Source organism: Gopherus evgoodei, chromosome 2 (assembly GCF_007399415.2).
Source record: "Gopherus evgoodei ecotype Sinaloan lineage chromosome 2, rGopEvg1_v1.p, whole genome shotgun sequence".
Classification (NCBI taxonomy): domain Eukaryota; kingdom Metazoa; phylum Chordata; order Testudines; family Testudinidae; genus Gopherus; species Gopherus evgoodei.
In genome coordinates this window covers 157866935-157881546 of record NC_044323.1, presented here as the reverse complement: position 1 = coordinate 157881546, position 14612 = coordinate 157866935, and the positions used below count along the sequence as shown (strand labels likewise).

The window sequence follows — 14612 nt, the reverse complement described above, 5'->3', positions numbered from 1 at the left end:
CATCTATCCTATCCCCCCTTTAGCCGTCTCTTTTCCAAGCTGAGAAGTCCCAGTCTTATTAATCTCTCCTCATATGGAAGCTGTTCCATCCCCTAATCATTTTTGTTGCCCTTTTCTGAACCTTTTCCAAGTCCAATATATCTTTTTTTGTGATGGAGTAACCACATCTGCACAGAATATTGCAGATGTGTGCGTACCATGGATTTATATAGAGGCAATATGATATTTTCTGTCTGTCTATCCCTTTCTTAATGATTCCCAACATTGTTCACTTTTTTGACTGCCGCTGCACATTGAGTGGATGTTTTCAGAAAACTATCCACAATGACTCCAAGATCTCTTTCTTGAGTAGTAACAGCTCATTTTAGACCCCATCATTTTTATATGTACAGTGAATGACGAAGCCTTCTGACCTACGGACCTGTACAGAAGTGACTATAGCTGAGAGCAGGGCTGGCTCCAAGCACCAGCTGACCAAGCACGTGCTTGGGGCGGGGTGGCGCTCGTGGTGTTTTTTTGTTTTTTGTTTTGGTTCTGCGGGGCAGCGCTAGAGGGGTTTGTTTTTTGTTTCAGGGGGGTGTTTTGGCAGCGCGGCGCTCGGGGGGACTGGGCGCTTGGGGGGGGGACGGCGCAGCGCTCGGGGGGCGGGGGCTTTGGCGGTGCAGTGCTCCTTTTTGCTTGGAGTGGCAAAAAAGTTAGAGCCGGCCCTGGCTGAGAGGCAGAGTAGAGAAGTGCTAGAATGGAGAGGGTGAAAATGGAATTTGGTTCTTGTGCTCACATGATAGATATCTACAGCAGATGCTTGTGTGTGTGGACAGACCTGCTATCTAGTGAGCGTGTTGGGCTGTATAGACAGGGCAGAGACAAGGGATTAATGCTCTTCTGGACCCAGGAAAGATCACAGCTTTCTCAAGTGCAGGGACTTGTAAGGTTGCTGAGCCAAGCCATGTGTGGGAAATTAATGAATCCTGTTCTCCCAGCATGAGCTCAGGGGAGTTGTGGCAGGGAGAGTGGGGAGGAAGGTTCTCCAAGGGAGAGGGGGTGGAACTGAGAAGAGACCTATCCTTGCTGCAGTTCTGCCAAGGTTGAGCCATGCTCTCTTATGATTGCTGGGGCTGGCCTGTGACTTTAGTGCTCTTTTTTTAGACAAGACCTAGTTGAATATGGGCCCTGCATAAGAGCAGCTATTTTTCTACCCGGTTTTTCAATAATCAATACTATGCAATCAGGGCCGGCTCCAGGCACCAGCCCAGCGAGCAGCTGCTTGGGGCAGCCAACAGTGAGGGGAGGCATGTTCTGGTCTTCGGTGGTGGGTCTCTCAATCCCTCTCGGAGTGAAGGACCCGCTGCCAAAGACTGAAGCAGTGGTGGTAGAGCTGCAGATTGCGATCACGGCTTTTTTTTTTTTTCCTCCTGCTTGGGGTGGCAAAAACCCTGGAGCCAACCCTGTATGCAATTGTGAAAACTCTGCCTACCCTCTGCTCTGATGGGCTTGTCTATGGCTTGAGTCTGCATTAAAGCTTAGCCACCACTTCCGAAGTGAGCTAGGCCTTCACCTGTAAGGAGCCAGAGCCCGGCTAGCTAGCATGTGCTGCATTTGGATAGAAGTGGAGCTATTATTGGTTCTGTTTCCTACTGAGGAATTGGGCTAAGGGCAAAGGAGAGAACCTATCCTGAATGAAAGTGGGGAAGGTTTTAAATTTAGCCACATGATGGCAGTAACATCTCCATTATAATCCATGCAGCTCCCTGGAGTAGATTTGCTGTTTGAGCAATAAATGGAGTGCATCTCAATCTCCTGCATGGTTAAATGTTTATCTGTGGGGAAAGGATTTGAGATGAATTAAATACTTGCTTAAAATAAGGCATAAATAATTTCAATTAACAAGTTGCATATGATCTTAGTATGATTATGATGTAGGGGTAATGGCTATTCCTAACATCTTGTGTGCTATCCCTTTCCTGGCAGGGAGTAATGTACAGACGCTGTGATTGTTAAAGCTGACTTGGGCTAGGAGATGTAATGGGTCAGTTCTGTGGAGTGGATAGCGGTAGGATCCATCTGCCAGGGCTAAGGGAAAGAATTAAGTTGGGCCAGGGCCAGGCCAGCCTTTGAGAGTCCAAAGAGCAAATTCTCAAAGGGCATACTAGCCTCTAGAATTAGGTCTATGGTAAAACCTTTGTGAGAGACCACCTCAGAAGAGAGACCACCTATCACAAGCGACTACGTATCAAGGCCATGGACTATCACTGCTCTCTGGTGTGCAAGCTTTTGAAGATAGGTGACCACTTTTGGTAACTCCCATGAGTGGTTGCTCTAGGCTGAGAAATGGGCTGTGTCCTACCCCCGGCTTACTGATGGAAATCACTTTAGCTGGAGTTTACCAGCGGTGTTCACCTTCCTCCCTCTCTAAACACAAGGGGTACATAGGGGCTTGTCCCGGTAGTGGGAGAGGTGATGCTACTGCGGGCGCTGGGTGAGCTGTGTAAGGCAGCTTTGGGAGAAGGGGATGAGGTGTTGGGTGGGGTTTGGTGGGGAGGGGTGTCTGCTTGGGCACGTGATGGTGTGGGATGATGCTGCAGGCCTCTTGTGTGCTGGGGCCAGCACTTCCTCAAGGAGGGAGGGCTGTGCCTCCAGAGGGGTAGCACCAGGAAGTCATCTAACAAAGTGATGCATAACTGTGACGTCACTGGGATATTATGATGTCACAGTACACGCTGTTATCCCTGGGCCCAGATTCAGGCAAGTCCCCCAGGCTCCCAAAACATGCTATAAGGGGGCGGGCTACATCCCGGACCTCCCTGCCACACTTCCGGTCAGGGCGGGGCCCTCTTCCGTTAAGGGATTATGTAGCTTCCGGTTAGTGACTGTTTGCCGCTCCGAGCAGCAACACTTCCGGTGTTGCAGCGGTCCTCGGTCCCTTCCGGTTGGGCCGGGGCGGGCGAGAGCGGGCTTCCGGTGAAGCGTTTCCGGGTCCCTTTGTCCCAGGTGCCGCGGGTCCTGCATGTCCCGGACCTGCTCCGCCCTCGCCCGCAGGTGGGTTCCGGTTCCGGTTCCGGTCTCGGGTGCTTTTCCCCCGTCGCAGCTACGCGGGGTGTGAGGGGGCGGCAGCGTCTCCCCCCTAATCTGGAGGGTGAGGGGGGCAGTGCCCATCCCCGCCCCGGTCCCCCTCATGGGCTCGGGGCAATACCCGGCCCCAACCCCCCCCCCCCCGGGCTGTGCGGGGCGGTGCCGCCTCTTGCGCCTCGGCTCCGGGAGCGGGCGCGGCCTAGGGGGGCCCGGGGCTGGTGGTGGTCGGGGGCGGGGGGAGCCGGTTTAAAGGACTGTTGCTGGCTGGGGGTCGCCCTGCGCCTGAATTCATCTAGCACCTGTCTGGCGAGGAGAGCGCCCCGCTGGGGGTCTGGGCTCGCCCTGCTCTTGGCGAGGGGGCAGATTTGTGCTGCAGCCTTTGTCTGTCTCTCTCCCTTCTAGACAAGGGGAAGCTACCGTCTAGGGAAGACGAACAACCCGATCAGCTGAAATGGCCCAGTTCAAGCGTCAGAAGCCTCTGCGAGCTGGCAACCTGCAGGGAGCGAGGCCGTTCTCAGGTCAGCTAGCCCGACACCTGGGGATGTTTTCTGCAGACTTGAGCAGTAGCCCAGCTTAATTGTAAATGGCCTAAGTCGGGGGTTCTCAGACTTTTGTACTGGTGACCATGTACCAAGTCTGGGAGTGCGACCCCCCTTCTACAGTAAAAACACGATATATTTAACACCATTATAAATGTTGAAGGTAAAGCAGGGTTTGGGGTTGAGGCTGACAGCTCGCGACCCCCTCATGTAATAATCTCATGACCCCCTGAGGGGTCCCGACCCTCATTTTGGGAACCCTGACCTAAGTGATGAGGCTTCCCTAACCTTTCCTGGGGAACCTGGAGTCAAGTATTTAATCAGAGTGGGAGAGAGCCAGGACTCCTGAGTTCTGTTCCGAGGTGCTGTCACTGACTCACTTAAGAATTATCCACATTTTATTTATGGATAATAATGTCTCACAGTCTGGAGCCCCTGGACTTCCAGGAGCTAAGCAGATCAAAGCAAGCATATCTATCACATTGAGGAGATTTAAACTTCAAGACCCCTTATAATAAATTGAAAGGGGGTGGATATTTTTTTGCTGTTTTTAAAATTAAATAGGCATTGTGTTGTTTTTAAAATTATTATGAAGGACAAGTGTAAGCTTTGTTGTAAAATGCGCTGTTTGCCTGGACTGCTCAAGACCTGATTGGTTGTGTAGCAGGAACTCTTTGACTTGGCTTTTTAAATACCTTCATGCTGTTTCACATCTGATACTTTTTGATGAAACACAGGAGCCTTGGTTTATAACAGGCTTATTCAAAGTGATAGAAGTTAGGAAAGTGAGATCTTGGAAACATGTGGCCATTTTCATAATGTAATAAACATACTGTAATGATCAATAATGTATAATAAGCATCTCATAAAAACACGTCTTATGAGACTTGACATTTTAGTGAAAGGGGTTCACAGGTTGTTAAAGATTGGGAACCATTACATTAGGAGATACATGCTGGGTAGAGGCAGCATCTTCCATCCCAACTCCCCACAGTTTGGTATGCTAAGGGTGGGAGTTTCCCAGGGCATTGCTTCTGGAAAACTCTGGTAGCACCAGTGAGTCAATCTGGTTCTCTTGCTATTAGGCATCTGGAAAGTTGGACTGCTAATTACAGGTCAGTGTCTCTTCTGCTTGCCCCCCTGTAATCTGGGCTGGACAGGTTGGTGGTTGGTACTGAATGGCTTAGGGATGTCTACACTATGGAATTATTCCAATTTTCCATAAACTGGTTTTGTAAAACAGATTGTATAAAGTCGAGTGCACGTGGCCACACTAAGCACGTTAATTCGGTGGTGTGTGTCCATGTATCGAGGCTAGCGTCGATTTCGGAGCTTTGCACTGTGGGTAGCTATCCCGTAGCTATCCCATAGTTCCTGCAGTCTCCCCCGCCCATTGGAATTTTGGGTTGAGATCCCAATGCATGATGGTGCAAAAACAGTGTCGCGGGTGATTCTGGGTAAATGTCGTCACTCAATCCTTCCTCCGTGAAAGCAACGGCAGGCAACCATTTCATGCCCTTTTTCCCTGGATTACCCTGGCAGATGCCATAGCATGGCAACCATGGAGCCCGTTTTGCCTTTTGTCACTGTCACTGTATGTGTACTGCACGCTGCTGACAGAAGCGGTACTGCAGTGCTACACAGCAGCATTCATTTGCCTTTGCAAGGTAGTAGAGATGGTTACCATCCCTATTGCACCGTCTGCCATGCCATTGTAAATTGGTGATGGGTTGACGGTTATCAGTCGTTCTGTACCATCTGCTGCTGTCATGGGTGCTCCTGGTTGGCCTTGCTGAGGTCGGCCGGGGGCACATGGACAAAAATGGGAATGACTCCCTGGGTCATTCCCTTCTTTATGTTTTGTCTAAAAATAGAGTCAGTCCTGCCTAAAATATGGGGCAAGTGTACTAGAGAACCAGAGAGCACAGCCACTCAGTGTCAGAGCCCCAGAGATCCCGCAGAAATGATGAGCTGCATGCCATTCTAGGGGGTACCCCTAAAACAACCCCACCTGTTGCATCCCTCCTCCCCTAACCCTCCTGGGCTACTGTGGCAGTATCCCCCCATTTGTGCAATGAAGTAATAAAGAATGCAGGAATAAGAAACACTGACTTTTTAGTGAGATAAAATGAGGAGGAGCCCAGCCTCCCGCTGCTATGATAGTCCAGGCAGTACAGAATCTTTTCTTTAGACATGAAAGTGGGGGAGGGGGGCTGATGGAGCTCAGCCTCCAGTTGCTATGATGAAGACGGTTACCAAGCATTTTGTACCATCTGCCAGGAATGACCAGGAGCCATTCCAATTTTTACGCAGGTGCCCCCGGCCGACCTCACCTGAGGCCAGCTAGGAGCACTCACGGGCTGATGATGGATAGCAGTCATATTGTACCATCTGCCACTGGGAAGGGGATGCTGGTGTTCAGTGCTGCAGCACCCCATCTACCAGCAGCATGCAGTAGACATAGGGTGACATTGAAAAAAGGCAAGAAATGTTTTTTTCCCTTTTCTTTCGGGGGAAGGAGGGAGAGGGTGTAAATTGACAACATATACCCTGAAACACCTGGGAAAATGTTTTTGACCCTTCAGGCATTGGGAGCTCAGCCAAGAATGCAAATACTTTTCGGAGACTGCGGGGACTGTGGGATAGCTGGAGTCCTCAGTGCCCCCTCCCTCCCTCCATGAGCGTCCATTTGATTCTTTGGCTTTCCATGACGCTTGTCACACAACACTGTGCTGTGGACTCTGTATCGTAGCCTGGAGATTTTTTCAAATGCTTTGGCATTTAGTCTTCTGTAACGGAGCTCTGATAGAACAGATTTGTCTCTCCATACAGCGATCAGATCCAGTATCTCCCGTACGGTCCATGCTGGAGCTCTTTTTGGATTTGGGACTGCATCGCCACTCGTGCTGATCAGAGCTCCCCGCTGGGCAAACAGGAAATGAAATTCAAAAGTTCATGGGGCTTTTCCTGTCTACCTGGCCAGCGCATCCGAGTTCAGATCACTTTCCAGAGCGGTCACAATGGTGCACTGTGGGATACTGCCTGGAGGCCAATACTGTCAATTTGCGGCCACACTAACCCTAATCCGACATGGCAATACCGATTTCAGCGCTACTCCTCTCATCGGGGAGGAGTACAGAAACCGGTTTAAAGAGCCCTTTATATTGATAAAAAGGGCCTTGTGTGGATGGGTGCAGCGTTAAATCGGTTTAACGCTGCTAAATTCGGTTTAACCGCATAGTGTAGACCAGGCCTTAGATTGGAGCTACTTTTGAGTTGATTCCACAAGATGTCCTAGGGATTAACTTTTTTTTCTCTTCTGTTCTAGGGACACACCCGACCTCCTTATTGGGACCTCCACCTGGCCTGTTAAACCCTCCGGTCTCAGCAGATCTTATCCAGAATGCACGGCACCTGCAGGTATGTTGGAGACAGTCCTTCCCTCAGCCCCATTTGCTTTGCTACTTCAGGAAGCTGGTGTTTCATCAGGGGGTCTCACTTCCTGGAGAGACCAGCCTGAGTTTGTCTCCATGCCAACCTATTCTTAACCCTCCAAGTACTAAGTCACTTCTGGTCCCAGCCCAGCCCAGCCCAGTCCAGTCCAGTCCCCTGCACGTGGCTGCAGGAATTTCCCTTTAGAGTTCCCTCAGTCGCTGACTGTACATAATGCACCAAGTGAAAGTGAAATCCAGAGGAATCTGTAGGTGGCCAGCTCAGCCCACTGAGCCACAGCAGATTGGGATGGAAAGACTTGTGTGCTGTGCATTCGTGAGAGAGAGCAGAGCCTCATGGATTATTGCCCTGCTGGCCCTCACTAAATAGCAAACTCCCTTTCTGTTAGTTGGAGGGTTTCAAGGCTCAAGTGAGCTTTAAGCTTAAGGGGCTAGATGGTGGTGCCAGAGCCCTTGACTACAATGTTCCTCAGTCCTGGGGATAATAGGGGCTGCCGGCTACGTGTGTCAGATAATAAAGTGATTTGTGCTTGTGCGTGGAATGTGAGCACAATGACTGTGTGTGTGTGTATGTGTATTGTCTGTTGACTACAGTGTGTGGTGGGGTGTGCGTGCAGGCAGTGACTGAGCATAGTGGCAGCAATTGTGTGTTCTGCCTGGTGCTGATGTGTCAGCCTCCACTTTGCCCTACTGGGATGATGTAGTGAACCCACTGGTCCTTTGCCTTGCAGGTGGGTGAGAAGCAGCGAGTCTTCACAGGCATTGTCACCAGCCTGCATGACTACTTTGGGGTAGTGGATGAAGAGGTCTTCTTCCAGCTGAGGTAAGGCGAGGGCTGCTCTGTGTGTGTGTGAGAGGGTGGGGAAGGGCTCTAGAAGCACTTAAGGACGAGAATGCTCTTTCCTTTCCGAGGCTCCAGGCCTTTGGGAGGGGAGCATTGCTCTAACCCATGAGCAGAGGTGGGGGGCTAAAGTCAGGAGGCCTGGGCCCTGGTCTGAAATGGTAACGGCGGTGCCTTGTTGCTCTGTGTTTTGTGACAGTGTCGTGAAGGGCCGGTTACCACAGATTGGTGAGAAAGTGCTGGTGAAAGCTGTCTACAATCCAAGCCAATCGGTGCCCTGGAATGCCATGAAAGTCCAGACATTGTCCAATCAGGTATCACTTAAAGCCCTTTAGTTCTCTCCATGCTGGGCTTGAAGGAGGATCTTTCCATGCTCAGGGAACGTTGTTCATGTTTGCCTTGATCTGGCAGCAGCAGTTGCCACATCCCATCCCAGCCGTAGCGATAGTTGAGGCTGATCCTCGTGAGCCTACTGAGGCTGCTTGTTTAGCTATTGCTGTGCTAGGCCCAGCAGCTAGCCTGGGCAGTGAAAAGTTAAACCAGGCTTTGCTGTGCTGTTCCCCATTCTCCAACCCAGCAGGGGTTGGGGTCCAATGCTTCATCTTGAGGAAGCCAGGCTCTCACTGCTGCTTCCTGCCAGGTGAACTCCCCCCTCATTCCCTTTTGAGACCCATCTCCTGTTGAGCCCTTGCTGCAAGCTGGGAGGCCCTCGGCCTGGGTGGGGAACAAGTTCTTGGCCTGAATATTGCACGCCTTTCATTCTATAGCCCCTCCTGAAGGCTCCCACCCCTCTCCTGCATGTGGCATCCTTAGGACAGAAACAAGGCATCCTGGGAGCCCAACCTCAGCTGCTGTTCCAGCCTCATCGGATCCCTCCTTTGTTTCCCCAGAAACGTGAGTACTGATGACTAATGCGGGGGAGACTTAGAGCACTGGAGCTACAGGGATTTCTGGGATGATTCACCTGTCTTAGTGGCAAGGGTCCTGTGGACATTTTGGTCTTGCGTCTTAGCTATAAGCCCCAATCCTCATGAGACCAGAGGAAAGCGTATGTGCACCAGCCTCTTGACATAGGCTGGTGGAAACAAAGTTGATTGCCTCCAGACATGGGTTGTGGGAGCCCTGGGATGGCACCTCCTGGAGCGAGGGCGGGAGAAGCCAATGTAGTAATAACAAGCCTTAGTTAGTCCAGACAGGGATTGGATTTTGGAGTGGCTTAGAAATAAGACTGTGTATTTGTTTCCCTAGCAATGAGCCTCTTCCAGTCATCCCCTTCGCTCCACCTGGGCCACCTTGGGAGATACCCTGGTCGGGGCCCAAAGGGCAGGCAGGACTCAGGCAGATGGTAAGGACTGTGCAAAGTGTGTCCTTATAAGCTCCAAAGGGAGTGTTTGAAGGGCCATATAGAACCTTTGACAAGAGTCTGGATATCTGATGATTGTGTTCCCCACCCTTGAGGTAGCTGCATTTCAGTATGTGATTCCTGCATGCAGGCCTTAAGGGGCTTTTTGGAGCGGGAGGAAGGAGAGCGGTCTCCTGGTAGGGCTATCCTTATGGACACTGTGCTGGTTACAGGGACGACTTTGATTCAAAGAAGCGGAAACAGAAAGGCGGCGAACCGTGGGGAGTGAAAAAGCCACGCCATGATCCACCACAGTACCGGGTCTACTTTGCACGCTATGCTGTGGATAGGTGAGACATGGAGGAGAGAGCCACTGGGGGTAGGGAGGAGGAAATATTAATAGTTCACAGCTGGCCAGACCAGGATTCCCCTCCCCAGCACTGTTAAACATATCCCTGAAGTTGGTAGCAGCCGAGGGGCTGTGACTGGCTCTGTGTGTCTGCAGCTAGCCCTAGTTTCTCTCTGCCTGGCTCCAGCCCCTTCTGTGATGCCATGGAAATCCTGAGACGCTACTGCAGCATCCAGTTGCCCCGGGAGTTCTATGATGTCCGCCTGAGCTGGCTGGACACCTTTCCGCTTACCCAGCCACTGACCCTGAGGCACCCCAGCCGCATCCTGGTGGCTGACCCTGCGGAGGAGGCACCCGAGGCGGAGGAGGATCCCACCCAGGATGTTGTGCCGGAGGACACAGATCCTGCATTCAGTGCCAAGGTGAGAGAGTCAGAGCAGTAGGGTCCCAGGGTTTATAGGGGTATCTATGCCAATCTGACTGTGTTGCTTTCCCCATAGGTGATGCTGCTGTCTTCCCCAGGCCTAGAGGAGTTGTATCGCCATTGCTTGTTATATATTGAAGAGCCCAGTGAGCAGAAGGAGAGTCCAGAGCACCCCACAAAGCAAATAAAGGTGAGGCTGCTGTTGAATATGTAGGGAGGAGGAGCAGGAATTCCCTCCTCTACAGAGGATTACTGGGCTTCACAACTTCTCCTTCCCTAGTTCCTGCTGGGGAGGAAAGAGGATGAAGCTGTGCTGATTGGAGGGGAGTGGTCACCTTCTCTGGATGGCCCCGAGCCGGACTCTGATCCCATGGTTCTGGTTCGCACAGCCATTCGCTGCACCAAAGCCCAGACTGGCTTGGACCTGAGTGCTTGCACTAAGTGGTGAGTGTTACCCTCCCCCACCTTGGGCACTGGGAGCAGGAGGCTGTATAAGGGTGGATGGGTGACCTCCAAGGAAAACAAAAGTCTATAGTGACAGCTATTCCACCAGGGTGGATTTGATTTAAGTCACTGGTCAGAAAGACTCAATTTAATGATGTTTTTTTTGTTAGTTGTTACAACCTTAATACATATTCTTCAGGTACACACTATACATTTTTAAACAGTGATTTATTCTGAAGACTCTTCAGAGTCGTTTTACAGCTATAATCAGAAAATGAATGTTTGTTTGGTTATTTCAATTTCATTTTCCAAAGCTAATTGATGCAGATGGTTCACCTCCCAATGACTTCATAAAGAGGAGAACTAAAACAACATTATGTATTAATAAGATTTGGGTCCCTATTAGAATTAGATGGTTAAAAAATAGCAGGCTAGTGGCCTGTTCTGGATTGGTGGAAGGTGAGATGGGGTGTGCAGATCCATGTAGATATGGGCTGGAACTTTGGGTGCATTGGTTTGGCTGATTACATCATGGCTATATATAGAATTTCTGCACTGGGTAACTGTGGCAACTGATTTTTTATTTTGCTTAAACCTGGTCTCACATGTGACTTGATTGGTTAGTAAGAGCTAAGGGAAGATGGAGGCCTTCTGTCTTGAGCATTGGTGGGGTGGACCCAACAGCAAGTGCAAGAGGCTTGGTTTGTGACTGCTCTGTGGTTTGGGTGGAAGGAGTGGTCTATTCCCTGTCTCCAAAAGCTGACCCTCTCACACCCCCCTCCCCTGCCCCATGCTCCAGGTTCCGTTTTGCTGAGTTTAGGTATCTGCGGCAGGGAGACCCGTCACAGAAGGAGACAGTGGTGATCTTCCTGCCGGATGTCTGGAGCTGCATGCCGCCTCTGGAGGAGTGGGAGGCCCTGTGCCAGCAGAAAGCAGAGAAGGCACCTCTGCCACCCCCCTCACCCTCACTGGAAGAGAAAGCAGAGATGGTGAGACTGGGCTGTCATAAAGCCAAGAGCAAAAGATTTTATTGCTCACCTTTGTAAAGATCTTTCTGTAATGCTTTTAAACAGGACGTGGAGATCCCAGAAGCGGCCCCTGACCAGGAAATGGAGGCCAATGCACAGGATGTGGATGCCACCAATGCTGCTGCTGAGCCAGCTTCTGAATCTGAAGCTCCAACTCGCCCCCTGGAACCTGCCATCATTGCTCACCCCAAACCAGCAATGCAGGGTGGGCAGCCGAGCTGCTCCAACCTCTCGCTCTGCACCCTGCTGGAGTACAGGAGACGGAGGGAAAAGCTTTCATTTGAGGTAGGCGAGTGAGCCTACCTCTCCCAGTGGGAAGGCACCAGGCCAATCAGTTTCTAAAGAAGCTGCCCTGCCTGGTGGCACCTGGACTTGCTTGGAGCTCTGCACTTACAATTCTCTCTGCCCCTTTCCCTCCCCAAGGTGGCAGTGGTGGCAGAGCTTTTTCAGGAGATGCTGCAGCGGGATTTTGGCTACAAGCTTTACAAGGCGCTGCTGGCTCTGCCAGCGAAGGAAGAGCCATCAGAGGCAAAGAACCTGGAGTCAGAGAAGCCAGCTGAGCATGAGAAAGTGCAGAAGGAAGATGCCCAGGAGCCTCAGGAGGAGGCAACCAGTGAGCAGGAGCCTGTGCAGGTGTGTCCTCCACTACACTCCAGGGTCTCAGCTTCAGCTGAGACTACAGAGCACTTCTGACTTTCTCCTGTCTGTTCGCAGACCCATCAGGAGGAAGAAGAGGCAGAGCAGAAGCCAGCATGCAGTGAGAGTCCCAAGGTGGCCAAAGAGGATGAGAAGGCCAGCAAAGATGACAGCAAAGTGGAGCCCAAAGACTCAACTGATGAGCTGTGCATGCTGAGCCTAGAGGATGACCTCCTGCTGCTGCGAGATGATGATGAGGAGGACTTTGGTAGGTCTGGCACATGGCATGGGTGGCATGTTCATCTAGTTGGACTGTGCAGACAACTTGCCTTGCATGTTCCCTGTAGGTGTCAAGTTAGATGATGCAGAGGTGAGGTCCATTGCTTCCAACCAGTCAGAGATGGAGTTTTCATCGCTCCAGGACCTGGTCAGTAAGCTGCCACTGCAACCCAAACTGACTAGTCTTAAAGAGGGTGTGTGTGGGGGGGGAAATAGGGCTGCCCTGAACCAATGGTTCGTTCCCTAGCCAGGCATGTGCCTTGTTCCTTAGCAGCCCAAGGAGCTGGACCCAAGTGCTGTGCTGCCTGTGGATGCTCTCCTGGCCTTTATCTACTTCGATTTGAATTTCTGTGGCTACCTGCACAGAAGAGACCTGGAGAAGATCCTCATGACACTGGGGCTACATCTTTGCAAAGAGCAGGTGAGCACCAGCTTGTGGCTGACCTTGTTGGGGGGCACTCCACTGTGAAAGCTACTGTGCTAATGAGCAGTGTGTGCTGTTGACAGGTGAAGCATCTTGTGAACAGAGTAGTGACTCAGTACGTGTGCCAGTACCGGAGCCTGCACTACAACCGCCAGGACAGCATCCCTGAGGAGGGGCTCTTGGGTAAATATTGGACACATGGTCCATGGCAACAGGTACCTAGAGGCTAAAATCACCACTAAGTTGGTTGCTCTTGTTTCAGGAAACCTTGCTTTGCTGCCTGCCTCAAACTCTGTGGCTGAGGATTCTGCTCAGTCTAAGGCAGTGGTGGAGCATGGGGACCTGATCTCCCATAATGGGACTGTCCTCAACGTGGGAAAGCTGCTGGAGAAGGCAGAGCAGACTGAGAATAGCCGCCTGTACCTGGAGAGCAAAATCCACACACTGGAGGTCAAGCTGGGTGAGCCAGTGCACTGCTGGGGTGGTGACACAGTAGGTGCTGGCCCACTTACAGGGCCCACCAGGGAGTCATAGTGCTGAATGTGTTCTTTGCCCACAGAGGAAGCCCAGACCCGTTTCTCAGCAACAGAGTCCTCAAACAAGGCGCTGACTGCTGAGCTGCAGGATGTACAGAAGCAGCTGGCTGATATGGAGGAGCAGGTGAAATCAGCAGAGAGGCAGAAATCCCACTTCCAGAGGCTGCTGCAGGAGAACAAAAAGCGCCTTGTTCCACTGCAGCTGGAGATCCAGAAGATCATTGAGAAGGTATCAATCAATTCACCCCCCCAGCTTTTTCTGAGAGAGGAGACAGCATAATTAGTGTCTCCTCTTGCATTTGGTTTTTTGGGGAGAGGGGCCTGTCTCATGCCTGCCTTCCTTCTCTCTGCCAGACTAATAACTGCTTGGAGAAGAAGGAGGAGGAACCATCATCTAGCAACTGACACCTGTGACTCCCTGAAGCTATAGTGTGCCAGAAGAGAGCAGAGTCTGTGCCCTGTCATGAGCGGAACCAGGAACCAACCCTTTCGCTGCCTGAGGGAGACTTGAGCTGGATTCCCATTATGGGGGAAACAGGACAGTGTTGGGCTGCAGCACATGACAAACTTCTGAGGTAGGAATTTTCACAGCCTAGTGTGTGCAAGTGCTGATGCCCATGAACTGGCTTTGCGACAACCAAGGTTGTCAAAAAAAACTGAGCATCACTGCCCATGCCTCCCCCTTTTTACAATAAACACAAAAGGGTCTTAAAATGAAGGTCTGCCATCTGCACTTAGTTTTGATGTGGTGCTTTAGACAATAAATGTGGTAACAACTTGTATTTAATGGGAAAGGTTTAAAAACTCTCCTTTTTTTCTTCACTTGTTTGTCTGTGGCTATCTTTGTATAATTTTTTTTAATTATCAATAAATAGTTGTGTGCTACAGGAAAACCATGTGTACATTGTTGTTTGCAGGTAAAACAGGGCATCTTTATTAGTATCGTTATACTACTTTTAAAGAAATAAGTCCATGATCTGGCCTTGGCTGAACACCACCAGGCCCATTGCATGAGGTAGCCAGAAATAGTTTCTGCTTTTCTTACTCTTGAAACCTAGAGTCAGTCAGTTTCCACCTCCACCCTGTGCGTGATGAGGGCAGTCAGTCATCAGCCACAATGGACAGGGCCCGGAGCTCACTCAGCTTGGCTTCATTCTCTTTCTCCCTCTGCTCATCTGTGAGGCCTGGCTCATCAATCTGCTTTGTCAGGTCTCCGAAGATCTTGTGCATTTCAGTGTAGTACACAACC

General features: G+C 50.9%; 2 protein-coding genes across 5 annotated transcripts in view; one reads left to right on the top strand and one right to left on the bottom strand.

Moving 5' to 3' along the window:
- Positions 1 to 2928: 2928 nt before the first annotated feature.
- On the top strand, positions 2929 to 14256 carry CCAR2 (cell cycle and apoptosis regulator 2). 2 transcript variants are annotated; one of them, XM_030552072.1, is made up of 21 exons: positions 2929 to 3036; positions 3472 to 3587; positions 6937 to 7028; positions 7792 to 7883; positions 8101 to 8215; positions 8669 to 8795; positions 9150 to 9246; positions 9477 to 9593; positions 9780 to 10014; positions 10093 to 10206; positions 10297 to 10460; positions 11260 to 11449; positions 11534 to 11773; positions 11912 to 12121; positions 12203 to 12392; positions 12472 to 12551; positions 12678 to 12824; positions 12911 to 13010; positions 13090 to 13287; positions 13387 to 13592; positions 13718 to 14256. In XM_030552072.1, the coding sequence occupies exons 2-21, from the start codon at positions 3521 to 3523 to the stop codon at positions 13766 to 13768; spliced, it is 2832 nt and encodes a 943-aa protein (XP_030407932.1). In that variant the 5' UTR covers positions 2929 to 3036; positions 3472 to 3520; the 3' UTR covers positions 13769 to 14256. The 2 variants fall into 2 exon arrangements, with proteins under 2 accessions (XP_030407932.1, XP_030407931.1); XM_030552071.1 differs by having other exon boundaries at positions 12675 to 12824.
- Positions 14206 to 14612, bottom strand: part of BIN3 (bridging integrator 3) — a 59860-nt gene continuing 59453 nt past the window's right edge. For all 3 annotated transcript variants that reach the window (XM_030552076.1, XM_030552073.1, XM_030552075.1), the window contains one exon: positions 14206 to 14611. In XM_030552076.1, coding sequence (XP_030407936.1) covers positions 14465 to 14611 — 147 coding nt within the window. In that variant the 3' untranslated portion in view covers positions 14206 to 14464. The remainder of the gene's footprint in view (position 14612) is intronic.

Bases quoted from the DNA above. Each gene is read 5' to 3' on its own strand.
- CCAR2 (XM_030552071.1), top strand. From the start codon at position 3,521: ATGGCCCAGTTCAAGCGTCAGAAGCCTCTGCGAGCTGGCAACCTGCAG. The intron at 7,884-8,100 runs GTAAGGCGAGGG...GTTTTGTGACAG, and splicing joins GAGGTCTTCTTCCAGCTGAG to TGTCGTGAAGGGCCGGTTAC. The intron at 12,825-12,910 runs GTGAGCACCAGC...TGCTGTTGACAG, and splicing joins TACATCTTTGCAAAGAGCAG to GTGAAGCATCTTGTGAACAG.